Source organism: Mustelus asterias, chromosome 28 (assembly GCF_964213995.1).
Source record: "Mustelus asterias chromosome 28, sMusAst1.hap1.1, whole genome shotgun sequence".
Lineage (NCBI taxonomy): Eukaryota > Metazoa > Chordata > Chondrichthyes > Carcharhiniformes > Triakidae > Mustelus > Mustelus asterias.
In genome coordinates, this window is record NC_135828.1 from 2,593,312 (window position 1) to 2,609,246 (window position 15,935).

Genomic DNA, 15,935 nt, shown 5'->3' on the forward strand with positions numbered 1-15,935 from the left:
GGGCTGTGGGGGAGGGGGCTGTCGGGGGTGCTGTGGGGGAGGGGGCTGTTCAGGGGGGTTGTGGAGGAGGGGCCTGTGTGGGAGGGACCAGTGTGGGAGGGGCCTGTGTGGGAGGGGCCTGTTCAGGAGGGGGCTGTGGGGGAGGGGGCTGTGCAGGGGAGGGGAGGGGGCTGTGCGGGGGAGGGGGCTGTGCGGGGGAGGGGGCTGTGCGGGGGAGGGGGCTGTGCAGGAGGTGCTGTGGGGGGGAGGGGGCTGTGCGGGAGGGGGCTAAGGGGGATGGGGTTGTGTGGGAGGGGGGTGTGTGGGGGAGGGGGCTGTGCGGGGGAGGGGGCTGGGAGGGGGGCTGTGCGGGGAGTGTGCAGAGTGATATTGAGTCTGTGTGTTTTGAACAGCTTTCAGGATTTCCTTGCTGGAGAAAGCTCGATGCACCGATTCTGCGCTCTGGTGGTTTTGATGCTTTGTCAGCGAACACTGGGTGAGGAGCTCTCTCCAGTAAAAGCCTAGAAAATTCTTTTTGAAAGACGTTTTCTCCTGAAGAATTCCCCAAAGCTCCTTCCACTCGGCCTTCAGGAGCAGAGTGACTGACAGTCACCAGTGATTGTTGCTGTGGCTACAGTGGAGACTGGGGGATACACAGTGATTCGGATGACACGGTGGCACAGTGGTTCGCATTGCTGCCTCACAGCACCAGGGACCCAGGTTCGATTCCCGGTTTGGGTCACTGTCTGTGCGGAATCTGCACGTTCTCCCCGTGTCGGCGTGGGTTTCCTCCGGGTGCTCCGGTTTCCTCCCATAGTCCAAACATGTGTGGGTTCAGTTGATTGGCTATGCTAAATTAACCCTTAGTGCCCCGGGATGCGTAAATTAGAGGGATTAGTGCAGTAACTATGTGGGGTTACAGGGATAGGGCCTGGGTGGAATTGTGGTCGATGGGCTGAATGGCCTCCTTCTGCACTGTCGGGATTCTATGATTCGGTCCATTCCTCCTCTGTGTATACCAGGGTGTAAACATCAAATTAAACTCCCTCCCCCCACCACCATTGTTGTGAACTTCCCTCTCCCATTTCACAGAGGAACAAGAGGATCCCTCCAGCCCCTTCCTGCATTTAATCAGTTCATGGCTGATCTGTATCTTAACTTCATCTCCCTACCTTGATTCCATATAATCCTTAATCTTTTACTCAAGAAAAATCTATCAATTTTGGATTGGAAATTTCCAATTTTCCTTTATCCTTGACAGTTTTTTGTGGGAGAGGTTTCCAGAATCCCGCTCCCCTTTGTATCAAGAAGAGCTTCCTGACATTACCCCCGAATGGTCTGGCTCTCGTTTTAATGTAATGTTCCTTAACTCCCCGGCCAAAGGAAATAGTTTCTCTCCATCGGGCCTGTAAGTATCTTAAACTCCTTGATAAGATTATCCCTTAATCTTCCACATTCAAGGGACTGTAAGCCTAGTTTATTCAACCTTTCCCTCATAATTTAACCTTTTTAGCCCTGATATTATCCTGGTGTGTCTCTGCCACACTTTCTCCCTGAGGTATGGTGCCCAGAACTGAATAGTTATTTCAGATGGGGTCTAAAGTTTAGTGTAACATCATTCCCACCCCTTTGTAATCCAAATCCCCTTGAGATCAAGGCTGACATTCTATCGGTCTTTTACATTATATTTTTGTACGGGCTGCTAACATTTTGTGATCTTTATATCTGGATTCCAAAATCTCTCAGTTTCTGCATCATTCTTTGCTTCATAGCATTTAGAAAATACTCCGATCATTGTTGGGTTTTTAAGATGAATAACTTCTGCATCTTATTAGAATTCTTTGTGGAATTCCTTACTCTTGTTACACTTGGCCCTTCAGCAACCGGCAATACTTTGATTCATTGTGACGCCTTTCACGGACTCGAGGTAGGGAAGAACTTCATACCCCAGCGTTAAAATAACCCTCACGAGTGCTCGAGGGGAGCTCCCAGCCCCGATCTGTAATCATGTGGGACTAACACTGGGTGTTCCTTCACAAGGTTGATTACCATCGTAAAGAGGGAACATTCTGATTTTCTGCACCTTCCAGGGAGTTTTCAGATCTGTAGCAGAGGACTGGAATTATCCGAGATTGCACCTTGGCTTTCTTGAACAAATTCAGCTGTTTGGAGTGTATTAGCAGAGCTCCTTCTGTTCACGGACATTGCTGGGCAGTTCAGAAAGGCGTGCATTCACATAGCGCTTTTCATGACCATCAGACATCTCCAAGAGCTCACCAGCCAATGGAGTATTTCTGAAGCATCATCCCCGATGTCGGAAGCAAACACGGGGCAAGCTCTCTCAAACTGCAATGTGATAACGACATTGATCGTGTAGTTATCCGAGGATAAATAATGGTTCGGGCACTGGGGAGAACTCCTCTGATCTTCTTTGAGATAATGGGTAGAATTTTATGAGAAACATTCTGTGTCCAGCGAGAATGAAAATGGGAGAGTTGCAGATACGTTTTTTGGGCGAGCTTTTACTCCCAATCTTATGAACATAGTGCTTGAAAAAATGGGCGAGACTATTTCTAGCTGCGAAAGGCAGTGGGCGGGGTTAAACTCGCCAGCCAACCTGATCAGGCAGCAGAGGGAGCTATTACGCATGTGCAAACCTCTGTGGTACACATGCACAATAGCAGAGGCCTGACAGAGAGAGAGCTGTCAGGCCTCTGCTGTTGCAGCCAATCTCAACTCAGCAACCCCCGCTATCAAGGGGGCCCACCGCCAATCGCGAGCCCCACAATGTCCCAAGATATCCCCCCCCCCGCTGCCCCACCCACCATCCAGACCAATCACGCCCCACCACCGATCGCAGGTTGGCAGTGCCCCCACCCCCCTCCCACCACTTATCATAGAACAAAGAACAAAGAACAGTACAGCACAGGAAACAGGCCCTTCGGCCCTCCAAGCCTGTGCCGCTCCTTGGTCCAACTAGACCAATCGTTTGTATCCCTCCATTCCCAGGCTGCTCATGTGACTATCCAGGTAAGTCTTAAACGATGTCAGCATGCCTGCCTCCACCACCCTACTTGGCAGCGCATTCCAGGCCCCCACCACCCTCTGTGTAAAAAACGTCCCTCTGATATCTGAGTTATACTTCGCCCCTCTCAGCTTGAGCCTGTGACCCCTCGTGATCGTCACCTCCGACCTGGGAAAAAGCTTCCCACTGTTCACCCTATCTATACCCTTCATAATCTTGTACACCTCTATTAGATCTCCCCTCATTCTCCGTCTTTCCAAGGAGAACAACCCCAGTCTACCCAATCTCTCCTCATAGCTAAGACCCTCCATACCAGGCAACATCCTGGTAAACCTTCTCTGCACTCTCTCTAACGCCTCCACGTCCTTCTGGTAGTGCGTCGACCAGAACTGTCATAGCTGCAGAATGACAGCGGGCCTCCCTCCCCCCACTGATCACAGGCAAGGGCACAGCGGCCGCCCCCCCCCAACCAATTGCTTCAGAGTAGCAGGGGCCCCCTTCCTACCCGATCAAGCCGACCCTCCCCTTCAGGCCCTGCTCCAGCAATGCCTGGTGAGCACTGCCAAGGTGCCAGGCTGGCATGCCTAAGGGGCACCTCCCTTGCCCTTGACCTCCCTGGGGGCCTCAATGGCCTCCGGTTCCACCAGTGAGGTCAATACGATTGTTCCCCGTTCTTGGGGAGCAGGTGTTTTCCTCGCCGGAGAGAACCTCTCCCATCGAGACCATAAAGTCAAGTGAGCCGGGATGACCGATCACCGGGCTCGCTAAACACATGGCAAATGAAGATTTAAATAAATTTAAATAATATATTCAGTCTCTCACCGGAAATGGGCAAGAGGCCGAATGCATTGGTAATCCGGTGCCGGTAAGGTCGCGAAAACCGAGAAATCGGGCGTGATCCTGAGTTCCCGACTCACGTGTGATCTTATTGGTTCGTTCCATCGTTGGGCAGGGCAAGCCGGTAAAATCACGGTAGGTGCTTCCAACAGTGCTGCACTCTGTGTGCTGCACTGGAGCATCAGTCTAGACCATAAAATATAGGAGCAGAATTAGGCCACTCGGCCCATCGAGTCTGCTCCGCCATTCAATCATGGCTGATATTTTTCTCATCCCCATTCTCCTGCCTTTTCCCCATAACCCCTGATCCCCTTATTAATCAAGAACCTATCTATCTCTGTCTTAAAGACACTCAATGACCCGGCCTCCACAGCCTTCTGCACCAAAGAGTTCCCCAGATTCACCACTCTCTGGCTGAAGAAATTCCTCCTCATCTCTGTTTTAAAGGATCATCCCTTTAGCCTGAGGTTGTGCCCTCTGGTTCTAGTTTTCCTACTAGTGGAACCATCCTAGTGGAGACATTAGTTATTGAAACACACGTTCAAGCACCGTAACCACAATAATGAGTCTAAAGGTACTAAGCGACTATGTAGCTTATTCAGAAGGAATTAATTTCTTCAATGTGATGATTGTAGCGAGTGTGGGAGCTACAGAAAGTTCCCAAAGCTCTCCGCAACTGACAGCGTTCATCAATTAATTCCTGGATTTGTTGTAAACTCATTGATAGAGATTGATCATTGCAATTATCATTGGAGTGTGTGACAAACAGGATGGGAGAAGGTGAATTTGATGGATCTGGAGCAATTCCTCTGTTGCTAATATGTTAATGCTGCAGATTTCTGGGATCTTACTCTGCATGTGGCCTGGTTTGATAGAATTCTGCTAGCAGCAAACGGGACCAGGGAATAATCTGGACCTGACTTCATCCCGACCAAGGTAGAGAGCGACTGTTCATTGGAAACAGAATGTCTGTACACGCAGCGGCGCAGGGGCATTGTGAGGATGGGGTAGCTGCTATATAAATGTAATGAATATGGCGTGATCTAGAAGATGTTGCTGTTTGAGACCATTCTACACTTCCTCCTCCAGCCCCTGATGGATATGTCAACGTCACGGATCCTTTATCAGCTCCTCCTTCACTTTATCCCCGCGCAATTGTGCCGGGGTGTGGGTCCGGTCTCCGTGCAGCAACAGAGGTGGGAGGAAGTCACTGGTGGTGAAGCATTGTACAACCACTCACCACTCCTTCCAGAAGGCAGGGAAATAACCATCTTCCTCTTCAAAGACGTGCCGCACAGGTAAGAGCAGGGACAGCTGACACCTCTCATCGTAGATCAAAGAATCATAGAATCCCTACGGTGCAGAAAGAGGCCATTCGGGCCATTGAGTCTGCACCGACACCAATCCCACCCAGGCCCTATCTTCATGGCCCTACATGATTACCCTGCTAGTCCCCCTGCTGCTAAGGGGCAATTTAGCATGGCCAATCCACCTAACCTGCACACCCCTGAATACCAGGACAGCCAGGAACTTAAACTGGAGAAGCCAGGTTCTGCTTCCCGTCCTGTTCCTCCAGTAAAGGTTCATCACAGATGCAGTCAAAAGACTGATCAGGGCTGATTAGCAATCTTACCAGGTAATTCATTGGAAGCAATGAGGTAGTGGTAAAGATGCAATTCTTCCTCCTCTTGTGGACCTCATTAGGTCGATGCCTTTTGTCAATGTCCATCGATCCAATAGGTTCATTCTTTTTCTCCTCACAGTTACTACCCAAATGACCGACTGTTCCCGAAACATTCCCAAGTTGTCAGCAACATTCCAGTGTTTGGTTTTTGGGTGTGGGGATAATTTTCTTGTGACTGGCTGCATTTAGTATATTGAAGTTTGTTTTACCCTTGCTAATCTAGGCGAGCACACACAAACATTCTGCCCAAGAGCCACGTACATGCATATTCATTCAATTTCCGTATCTTCCATATCTTTAAGTTTCTGATCCTCACACATCTTATTTGATTTAATTTGATCTTGATCCTGAGTTCGGATTTATTCAAGACCACAACTCATCAGGTATTGTATTTCAAATGCTAACACTTCATCCTGTGAAAAAGTCTTCTTCATGTCAAAACCACCTCTGTTGCCAATCACCTTAACTCTGCAGCTGACCCTTCAGCCATTGAAAACAGCTTCTCTTCATTAGCTTTGTGATTTCAAACGTCTCCATCAAATATCCTCAGCTTTTCCGCTGGAAGGAGAAAAGGACCAGCTTCTCCAAGTGACCATAAACCCCTCACCTCTGGAGCCATTCAGTAAATTCATTCCACCCCCATGTCCCACCTCCACTACGGCGCCAGGAATTAGACACAGAACTCCGCTTAGGGATGAAGGAGCAGCGCTCCGAAAGCTTGTGCCACCAAATAAACCTGTTGGAGACTACTTACTGTGCCTACCCCAGTCCAACGCCGGCATCTCCACATCCAGTTAGGGCTGAGCTAGTGGTGTAGGAAGGTTCACCAGAACTTCCTGGCCTTTGCACTCTGTGCCTCTATTTGTAAAGTTGAGAATCCTGAATGCTGTATTAACCGCTTTGTTAATCTGACCATCAAAAAACTACCGACAAACACTGCCCATCTGTGTTGCTGCCCCCTCCCCCTCACCATTGCACCATTTAACTTTTATTGTCTCTCTTCATTCACCTGATCAAAGTGTAAAAGTTTCAACTACCTATTCCACCAACAGCCTGTGAAGTCTACCACTCTCTTCCTCGCTGTTTGCTAAACGTCCAAGGTTTGTGCAAATTTCATGATGAGCCCTGTACCCCAAGTCCCAGTCATTCACCTGTACTAGATTCACTGCTCTTTCTGATACTGAAACCTAGGCAGCATCACTTACACTTATATCCAAATCCAGCAAGCAACCATTCACCACTGTTGCTCCTTCCCACTTTCTCTCTTTGTGCTTCACTTTGCTAACAAGCCTATTATGTGGCACTTTATCGAACTCTCGCTGCCCTCATCCACCCTCTCTGTTACCTCATGAAAAATACCCCCAAAGCAAGTTGCTCAAATATGATTTACCCTGAATAAATCCAGCTGGTTCTCCATTATGACACCAGGTTTGTCCAATTTTGTCCAGAATTATTATTTTAAAAAATGTCTCCACCCTGAGGTTAAACCGGCTGGCCTTCGCAGTTTCTGGCTTTATTCAAATATGCTTTTTTGAACAAGAGTGGAAGATTTGCAATTTTCCAGTCCTGTGGCACCATCCCCAAGTCAAAGGAAGACAGGAGGATGATGGCAACACTTCTTCAGCTGCCCCTCTTACTGCCCTTTCCATCCAACCTAGTGACTTATTTTGGGCAGCAGAGTGGCACAGTGGTTAGCACTGCTGCCTCACAGCGCCAGGGGGCTCAGGTTCCATTCCCAGCTTGGGCGACTGTCTGTGTGGAGTCTGCACGTTCTCCCTTTGTCTGCGTGGGTTTTCTCCGGGTGCTCCGGTTTCCTCCCACAATCTGAAAGATGTGCTGGTTAGGTGCATTGACCCGAACAGGCGCCGGAGTGTGGCAACTAGGGGAATTTCACAGTAACTTCATTGCAGTGTTAATGTAAGCCTTATCTGTGACCAATAAATAAACTTTAACTTTTATCCATTTTGCCTTTCGGTTTGTTTACTGTTACTTTGGGAATGTCTGTTTCCAGATAAACAATAGTGAAAAGTATTAATCTATTACCTCAACCGTGCTCTCTGTCTGCTCCAATAGATAGCAACTATAGTCCCAATCAGCCCCACTGCTCTTTAAGTAACAGCCAAAGGGACATCATCTCCTCTCAGTTCCCTCTTTTTGGCCACAATAGTGGATTCACTTGGGAAGGTGCAGAAACAAATATAACTCAACCAAAATCCAAAGAGTGTGGGTTAGGTTGATTGGCCATGATAACTTGCCCCTTAGTGTCAGGGGGACTAGGGGGGTAAATATGTGAGGTTATGGGGATAGTGCCTGTGTGGAATTGTCAGTGCAGACTCAATGGGCAGGGTGGCCTCCCCCTGCACTCTAGATTCTGTGAAAATCAAAGGCAAATGTGAAATAAGTGCTCTAAGTTATGGACACCCACAATATAAATGACACCAAGAAATATCCTCAGTAACAAACACACACACGTGCACACACACATGCCCACACACACACACACACAAACACGCACACACAAACATGCACACACGAGACAGTAAGAAGTCTCACAACACCAGATTAAAGTCCAACAGGTTTATTTGGTAGCAAATACCATAAGCTTTCGGAGCACAGCTCCTTCGTCAGATGGAGTGGATATCTGTTCTCAAACAGTGCAAACAGATAATCTGTTTGCACTGTTTGAGAACAGATAACCACTCCATCTGACGAAGGAGCTGTGCTCCGAAAGCTTATGGTATTTGCTACCAAATAAACCTGTTGGACTTTAACCTGGTGTTGTGAAACTTCTTACTGTGTTTACCCCAGTCCAACGCCGGCATCTCCACATCATGACTATCACACGAGACAGTGACAGATAGATGTTCGATTCCTGTGGGCCCCCACTGTCTTTTCTATTTTGTGATGTAATTTGTCAGCAACTCATTCTATCGCCTGCCCTCCCCACAGCCGCTACTTTCTGGTGAAGGACAGGAGCCCATTTTCCGTTACAGTGAGCCCTTGTGACGCTGCGTTGGAGTGGCGGCTCTCAGTTCAGGAATGGCTGACACACGGTAAGGATCAGAGTGAGACTTGTTGCTGCACTCAGTCAGACTGAGCCAGCCTCACCGCTTCCTCAGGCAGCTTTCCCAACATCAGCCAAACACGCGGTCCAAAGTGGAAAAGCAGCAAAGACAAAATTAGGAGCAGATGTTCTTCGAAGATAAAGGCAAAATACTGCGGATGCTGGAATCCGAAAGAAAACCGGAAAAAAAGGCTGGAAAACCTCAGCAGGTCTGACAGCATCTGTGCAGAGAGGATAGAGTCAGAGTCAGCTCTGATGAAGGGTCATCTAGACTCGAAACATTGGCTCTATTCTCTCCACACACATGCTGTCAGATCTGCTGAGATTTTCCAGCATTTTTCTGTTTTTGTTCTTTGAGGAAACGGAAAAGCTGGGAGAAATACGGCATCACCAGGTGCCAGGGGATTCGAGGATTAGTTTAAATCACAAATCAGAGAATGCGGATCTCAGGAGGAGTGAAGATTAGACTTTTCTAGATTGCAGCCTCAAATAGAAATTGAGCTGGATTCTCCCAGATTTCACTGTGTAGCCAACACCTGTCTCTGTAACCAGCAGTGAATCAGCTACAAGATCCTCACTGTTAGATCCCTCCAGTTTCTTCCCCTCCCTTGCCTGTGAATTTCACTAACACGTTCTAATCCCTCCTCCAAATCAGATGATAGTTCATCTTTTTCACATTTCGTAGAGTGAACCCTACAGTGCAGAAGGAGGCCATTCAGCCCACCGAGTCTACACCGACCACAATCTCATCCAGGCCCTATCCCCATAACCCCTTGCAGTTACCCTAGCTAGTCCCCCTGACACTAAGAGGCAATTTAGCATGGCCAATCCACCTAACCCGCACATCTTTAGACTGTGGGAGAAAACCAGAACACCCGGATGAAGCCCACACAGACACAGGGAGAAAGTGCAAACTCCACACAGACAGTGAACCAAGCCGGGAATCGAACCCGTGTCCCTGGCGCTGTGAGGCAGCAATGCTAACCACTGTGCCACCGTGCCACCCAAATGTTTTCATTTATTTTCGAGAGCTCTCCCTCCACTTTTCTTTGCCTTGCTTTTGCCCTTCCCTCTTTAAAAAGTCTCCGAATAAACCTCATCCCTCTGACTATGCATTCAAAGAAAGAAAGAAATTGTATTCATGCAGAACCTTCCCCAACTTCAGGATGTCCCAAAGCACTTTCTAGCTGGTTAATTACTCCTGAAAGTGAAGTTGCTGTCGTGAAGTAGGAACTGCCATTCCCAACTTGGCGACATCCTCAGAGATGCTGCATTAGGTTGTTGTTGCTGGATGTCCTCATGGTACAGAGAGCCCATTGCACAGGCCCTTTAACTCTCCTATACAATTGTTCGCTGTAACTCAGCTAGTAGCACTCTCACCTGAGTCAGAAGATTGCCAGTTCAAGTCTCAGTCCAGACTTAAACACTAAAATCTACACTGACACTCCCAATCCTTACAAAAGCGTTACAAAAGCAGGGAGGTCACGTTGGAATTGTATTGAACTTTGTTGAGACCACAGTTAGAGTACTGTGTGCTGCTCCAGTTGCCACATTATCGGAAGGATGTGATTGCACTGGAGGGGGTGCAGAGATTCACCAGGATGCTGCCTGGGATGGAACATTTAAGTTATGAAGAGAGGTTGGGAAGGCTTGGGTTGTTTTCGTTGGAGCAGAGAAGACTGAGGGGCGACCTGATCGAGGTGTTCAAGATTATGAGGGGCACGGACAGGGTGGATAAGGAGCAGCTGTTCCCCTTAGTTGAAAGGTCAGTCATGAGGGGACATAGGTTCAAAGTGAGGGACAGGAGGTTTGGGGGGATATGAGGAAAAGCCTTTTTACCCAGAGGGTGGTGACGGTCTGGAATGCGCTGCTTGGGAGGGTGGTGGAGGTGCCTCACATCCTTTAAAAAGTACCTGGATGAGCAAATAGCGCATCATAACATTCAGGGCTTTGGGGCAAGTGCTGGCAGATGGAATTAGGTGGGTGTTCAGGTGTTTCTCATGTGTTGGTGCAGACTCGATGGGCCGAAGGGCCTCTTCTGCATTGTATGATTCTATGATTCTATTCTATGAATGCAGGACGGGGGAATACTGCACTGTCAAAGGTGCCATCTTTTAGATGAGCGATTAAATTAAGTCGCTGTCAGTCCTTTTGTGTCGATATGAATGGTCCCCTGGCACTATTTGTAAAAGAGTGGAGTCTACCCCGGTTCCCTGACCAATATTTACCCCTTAATTAATACCACAAAAAAACAGACAACTTGGTTATTTAGCACACAGACTTTTCTGGGAGTTTGCACATTGGCCGCAGTAATTCCCACATTACACCAGCAGCTAAAGACAATTCATTGGTTGAGAAATATTTTGGGAAGGGCCTGGATTGGGGAACAGGGGACAACATGCATTTGTTCAAAAAACATGTTTGAGATACTGATGGACAATCTCTGAATTTCAGGTGCTCACCCATTTTCAGAGAGGACACAGCGGGGCTCAGACACCACCAGAGATCTTTTCACCTACAAGGGGAATGCGGTGAAGAGTTACGTGCAAATCTCATCGCATCCCGCCTTCTACAGGCTACAGCTCATCGCAACTGGGAGCGACACTCAGATCAGAGCCTACATGACAATCAACCCACAGAGCAAGCCTCCCGACCCCGAGATACCCTTTGACCCTCGGGTACATGTCACTGCTGTAGGGCAGACGACAGTCGCCCTGGCGTGGAAAGCCAGTCCCTCAACATTCCGCTACCAGGAACACATTCAATATTGCCTCTTAGTCAATCAGAAACGCAACTATCACAGCTTATGTGCTGCCGAGGCTCGGGTCGAACGTCCTGAGGGTCTCTGGCCGGAGTTGCCAGTGATATCCATCTACTCTGGTGGACAGGTGGTCCACCTCACTGGAATGGAAGACCTGCTGCTGCCTTCCAGAGTTTTCCACGGCCCCAAGGAGCCAAAGTCGGACATCACGCGGCTCTGTGTCGGGAACAGAAACGCTTACTCCGTGTCGGAATTGCAACCTGACAGCCGGTACTATTTTGATGTGTTTGCTGTGAATGTTCTCACCAACACCAGCTCTGCGTACATAGGGACCTTTGCTCAAACATTACAGTGGCCAGATCCCAACATTCTGGATCTGAAGGAAGGAATTATGATCCTGATCTCCATCAGGAAAGGTGGTCAGAAGTTGTTCAGTTTCAGGCCTGACAGATGGCACCGAAAGGTGCAATTCACATTCGACGCTTGTGGGGAGGTTTATGTGCAAATCAGGAGAAATGGCAAGCTCGTTTTGTCAGCCAAAGTAGCAAATCTGAAGCATTTTCAGCTTTCGGGAAAAGCCAGGGCAAGGTATGTCATTGGGATTAAATCCAGAGAGTCCTCGAAGGCTGCTGTGAAAATCCTGGTGTCCACACGTCCAAACAAAGCTTTTTTCCCAAGACTTCCAGAGAATCTCAAATTGAAAACCTTTGACAAACTGAGGACCTGCAACTCGGTCACTGTTGCTTGGCTGGGAACACAGGAGCAAAACAAGTATTGTCTGTACAAGAGAGAGGTCAAGGGCCAGCTGGAGAATGAGATGAAGAAACCAAGTCGATGCTTTGGCCCAGAGAGGAGGAGAGTATCTGAGAAGGTGCATTGCAAGCACTTCCACCACATGAACACTCAGCATGCAGTGACAGTGGAGAAGGTCACAGGGCTGAAGGCGGGGACAACATATTTATTCGATGTTTATGTGTTTGGGTACAAAGGACATTCTGCGAAGTATCAAAGCAAGGTTGTGAAAACAAGGAAGACATGCTAACTTGCTCCAAATTCTGGGTAAAGTTCATCCAAATTCTACATTGGAAGCCAGGCACTCAGATATCTCTGAAGGAGAGAGATACTTGGGAAATTTACGTTCCAGACACTGGAAAAGTGGAAATACTTTGCGTGGGTCCTGAACACAGTCTCAGGTCAGAGATTTTCAAACAACGATTGATAAATGCCCAGGGACCCCTCTGAACTTCATTCTGAAAAACATTCTCAGCTACCCAAAGGAAAACTCAGCAACTGTTGCAGAAAATGTTTACCAGTCGACCACAACAGGGAAAACAACAATAAAATATAGAATTCCATTGAACCGGCCGACCCTTCGAACTTTGATGGAGCCTAGTTGGTAGACAAGCTTTAATACTGTACCTGGTGAAGTGTAATTTCTGACAGTCTGCCAAATAGTCAGGGGTTCCTGATCACAGAAGTTCTGTGATTGTGTGAATCAGGCCAGGGGGTCTCGTCCAGATGTTTAAACCAGCACCTGGAAACAAGTCTTTGCAGTTGTTACTGGGAGAACACTGCATTCATTCATTAGTCCAGTATTCTAACAGAAGCAATAACACATTTAAGAGAAATAATTTAACTTTGGAGTTAAAGCTGGATACCAATGTCTGATCTTATATTGAAAATAGGAATCTCTCATTCATGAGTGAGCCACATCTTGGCAGCATCGATCATTGCCAAACCGCCTGATAATAGACCAATGCCAATGCAGTTGTGTGAAAACTGGGTTATTTGTCTGGACTTTCATCACGTAGAGAGTTTGAAATCATGTTCCTCACAGATTGGACTGTTACACAAAACACTTCCTGTCTTTGACTGGAGGGAGATGAAACTTGGTGGAAAATTCCACATCAAACATTCAATTCCAGTACATTTGACATTAAACTCGACCGTCTCATTTGCATCTCATAGCTGATAACATTATTCTCAGATATCCAGATGCCCATCTCCTTTAGATTCCTTTGGTACAGAAGCAGATAAAAGTTAATGGAAGAACTTGCATTTATACTGTACCTTCTCTCAGTTGAGAATGTCCCAAGGCACCATCGCCTTTAACAAGAGGAATCGCAACATCAAGGTTCCACGTTGAGTTCAGATAGAATTTAACATCGCAGAAACAGGCCATTTGGGCACATGGCCCAACACTGGTGTTTGTACTCGATCCAAATCTTCTCCCACCTTCGCCTCTCGAGTTTCATGTCAAATCCAGAATTCTCTCAGTTCAAGCACAGGCACCTTCCCTGCTCATCCTCACTAATTATCACATGTAGCTAAATAATTCACTGCAATGTGATTTAAAATGTCAATGGGAACAAATTAAATTTCCGTGTGATTAATAATAGCTGGAGTGTGAATCGTTCTGCAATAATGTTCGTGCAATGTGATAAAGACAGTGATTAATTACAATTAATAAATCTGTTCACTCGAGTGCTTCCAAAAACAAAGTCAGTTATTTCAATACCCACTCAAATCCCACCTCGCCCTGGAGCGCTCCACCTGTAACCAGACTCAACTCCAGAGCTTTCAGCATTCCCAGCTGAAGTGAAGGAATTGAAAATTATTCTCCCGATTAAAACATATGAATCAAGTCCCTCTTCGACCGATGCATTTCACTCCAGGTTATATGACTTCATGCATTCTATATATGAAACGATGTTATAGATTTAATATCGACTGCTTTATATAAAATGCTTTTTAATTAATTAATTGCATTAATGTATGTACACTTGTGAGCAGACAGGGTAACTTTAATGTCACATCCAGAATATGTCACCTGCTAAACTGTGGCACTCTCTCAGTACTGACCCTCTGACAATGCGGCGCTCCGTCAGTACTGACCCTCCGACTGTGTAGCACTCCCTTAGTACTGACACTCTGAAACTGCAGCGTTTCCTTAGTACTGATCCTCTGACAGTGCGGCACTCCCTCAGCACTGATCCTCTGACAGTGCGGCACTCCCTCAGTACTGACCCTCTGACAGTGCGGCACTCCCTCAGCACTGATCCTCTGACAGTGCGGCACTCCCTCAGCACTGACCCTCTGACAGTGCAGCACTCCCTCAGCACTGACCATCTGACAGTGCGGCACTCCCTCAGTACTGACCCTCTGACACACTGCAGCGCTCCCTCAGTACTGATCCTCTGACACTGCAGCGCTCCCTCAGTACTGACCCTCTGACAGTGCGGCGCTCCCTCAGTACTGACCCTCCGACAGTGCGGCTTTCCCTCAATACTGATCCTCTGACACTGCAGCACTCCCTCAGTACTGAGGTTCAGCCATTGAAGCATTACTGATGTGATTGCACTGGGGAGGGTGTAGAGGAGATTCACCGGGATGCTGCCTGGGCTGGAGACTTTCCCCTACTGGAGACTTTCCCCTACGGAGAGAGGCTGGTTAGACTGGGGTTGTTTTCCGGAGAGCAGGGAAGACTGAGGGGGACCTGATTGAGATATACAAAAATTACGAGGGACATGACAGAATAAATGGGGAGGAACTTTTCCCTTTAGTAGAGGGGTCAAGAGCCAAGGGGCATAGATTTAAGGTGCAGGAGATTTAGAGGGAATTTGAGGAAAAACGTTTTCACCCAAAGAGTGATGGGAATCTGGAACTCACTGCCTGGTGGAGGTGGGAACCCTCACATTTAAGAAACATTTAAATGAGCACTTGAAACACCACAACATACAAGGCTACGGACAAAGTGCTGGAAAATGGGATTAGGATAGAGGGGTGGGTGCTTGATGGCTGCCGCAGAGACAATCAAAGTGCTGTAAAACCCTGACTCTAACATGGTCAAGAAAGAGATTGATGGATTTGTAGATATTAAAGACTACAAGGGATGGTGCGGGAAAATGGTGTTGAGGTAGATCAACCACGATCTAGTTGAATGGCAAAGCAGGCTCAATGGGCTGAATGGCCTACTCCTGCTCCTATTTTAGATGATCTTAGACACAGCTTGTTGGCTCCTTGCTATTAGCTGCTCTTCCAGTCAATATGCACATCTGCCCTCATGTGGGCAATGAACATATTGCAGGCTGATGTATTATCTTGGAATACCGTCTATAGTGAAGGGATGAACATGAGTAATCAACTGAATATCCTAACCCAAACTGCCTGGCTCATCAACCAGACAGACCGGAGGCTGCGGTGAATGGGAAATAGAGGGATCAAGATTCTGTTTGGAATTTAGGTTTAAAGGGCAACCTGTTTCGACATTCCTTTCAAGTTACCGCAAAGGTTCCACGATTCAGAGGATTTTGAATGTTGGAGTCAGTCTACCCGAGCTGGTTTTGGGCAGAAACGGCCATGGTTATGGGTGGCACAGTGGTTAGCACTGCTGCCTCTCAGTGCCAGCAACCCGGGTTCAATTTTGGCCTCGGGTCACTGTATATGTGGAGTTTGCACGTTCTCACCCGTGTCTGCATGGGTTTCCTCCCAGACCAAAGATGTGCTCGTTAGATGGATTGGCCATACTAAATTGACTCTAGTGCAAGGGGGATTAGCAGGGTAAATGCATGGGGTTATGGGAATT

General features: G+C 47.6%; 1 protein-coding gene across 1 annotated transcript; it reads left to right on the top strand.

Moving 5' to 3' along the window:
- The first annotated feature begins 4,891 nt into the window (after positions 1 to 4,891).
- Positions 4,892 to 13,826, top strand: LOC144480124 (protein NDNF-like). The gene is made up of 3 exons (XM_078199269.1): positions 4,892 to 5,139; positions 8,475 to 8,578; positions 11,044 to 13,826. The coding sequence occupies exons 1-3, from the start codon at positions 4,892 to 4,894 to the stop codon at positions 12,390 to 12,392; spliced, it is 1,701 nt and encodes a 566-aa protein (XP_078055395.1). The 3' UTR covers positions 12,393 to 13,826.
- Positions 13,827 to 15,935: the final 2,109 nt, after the last annotated feature.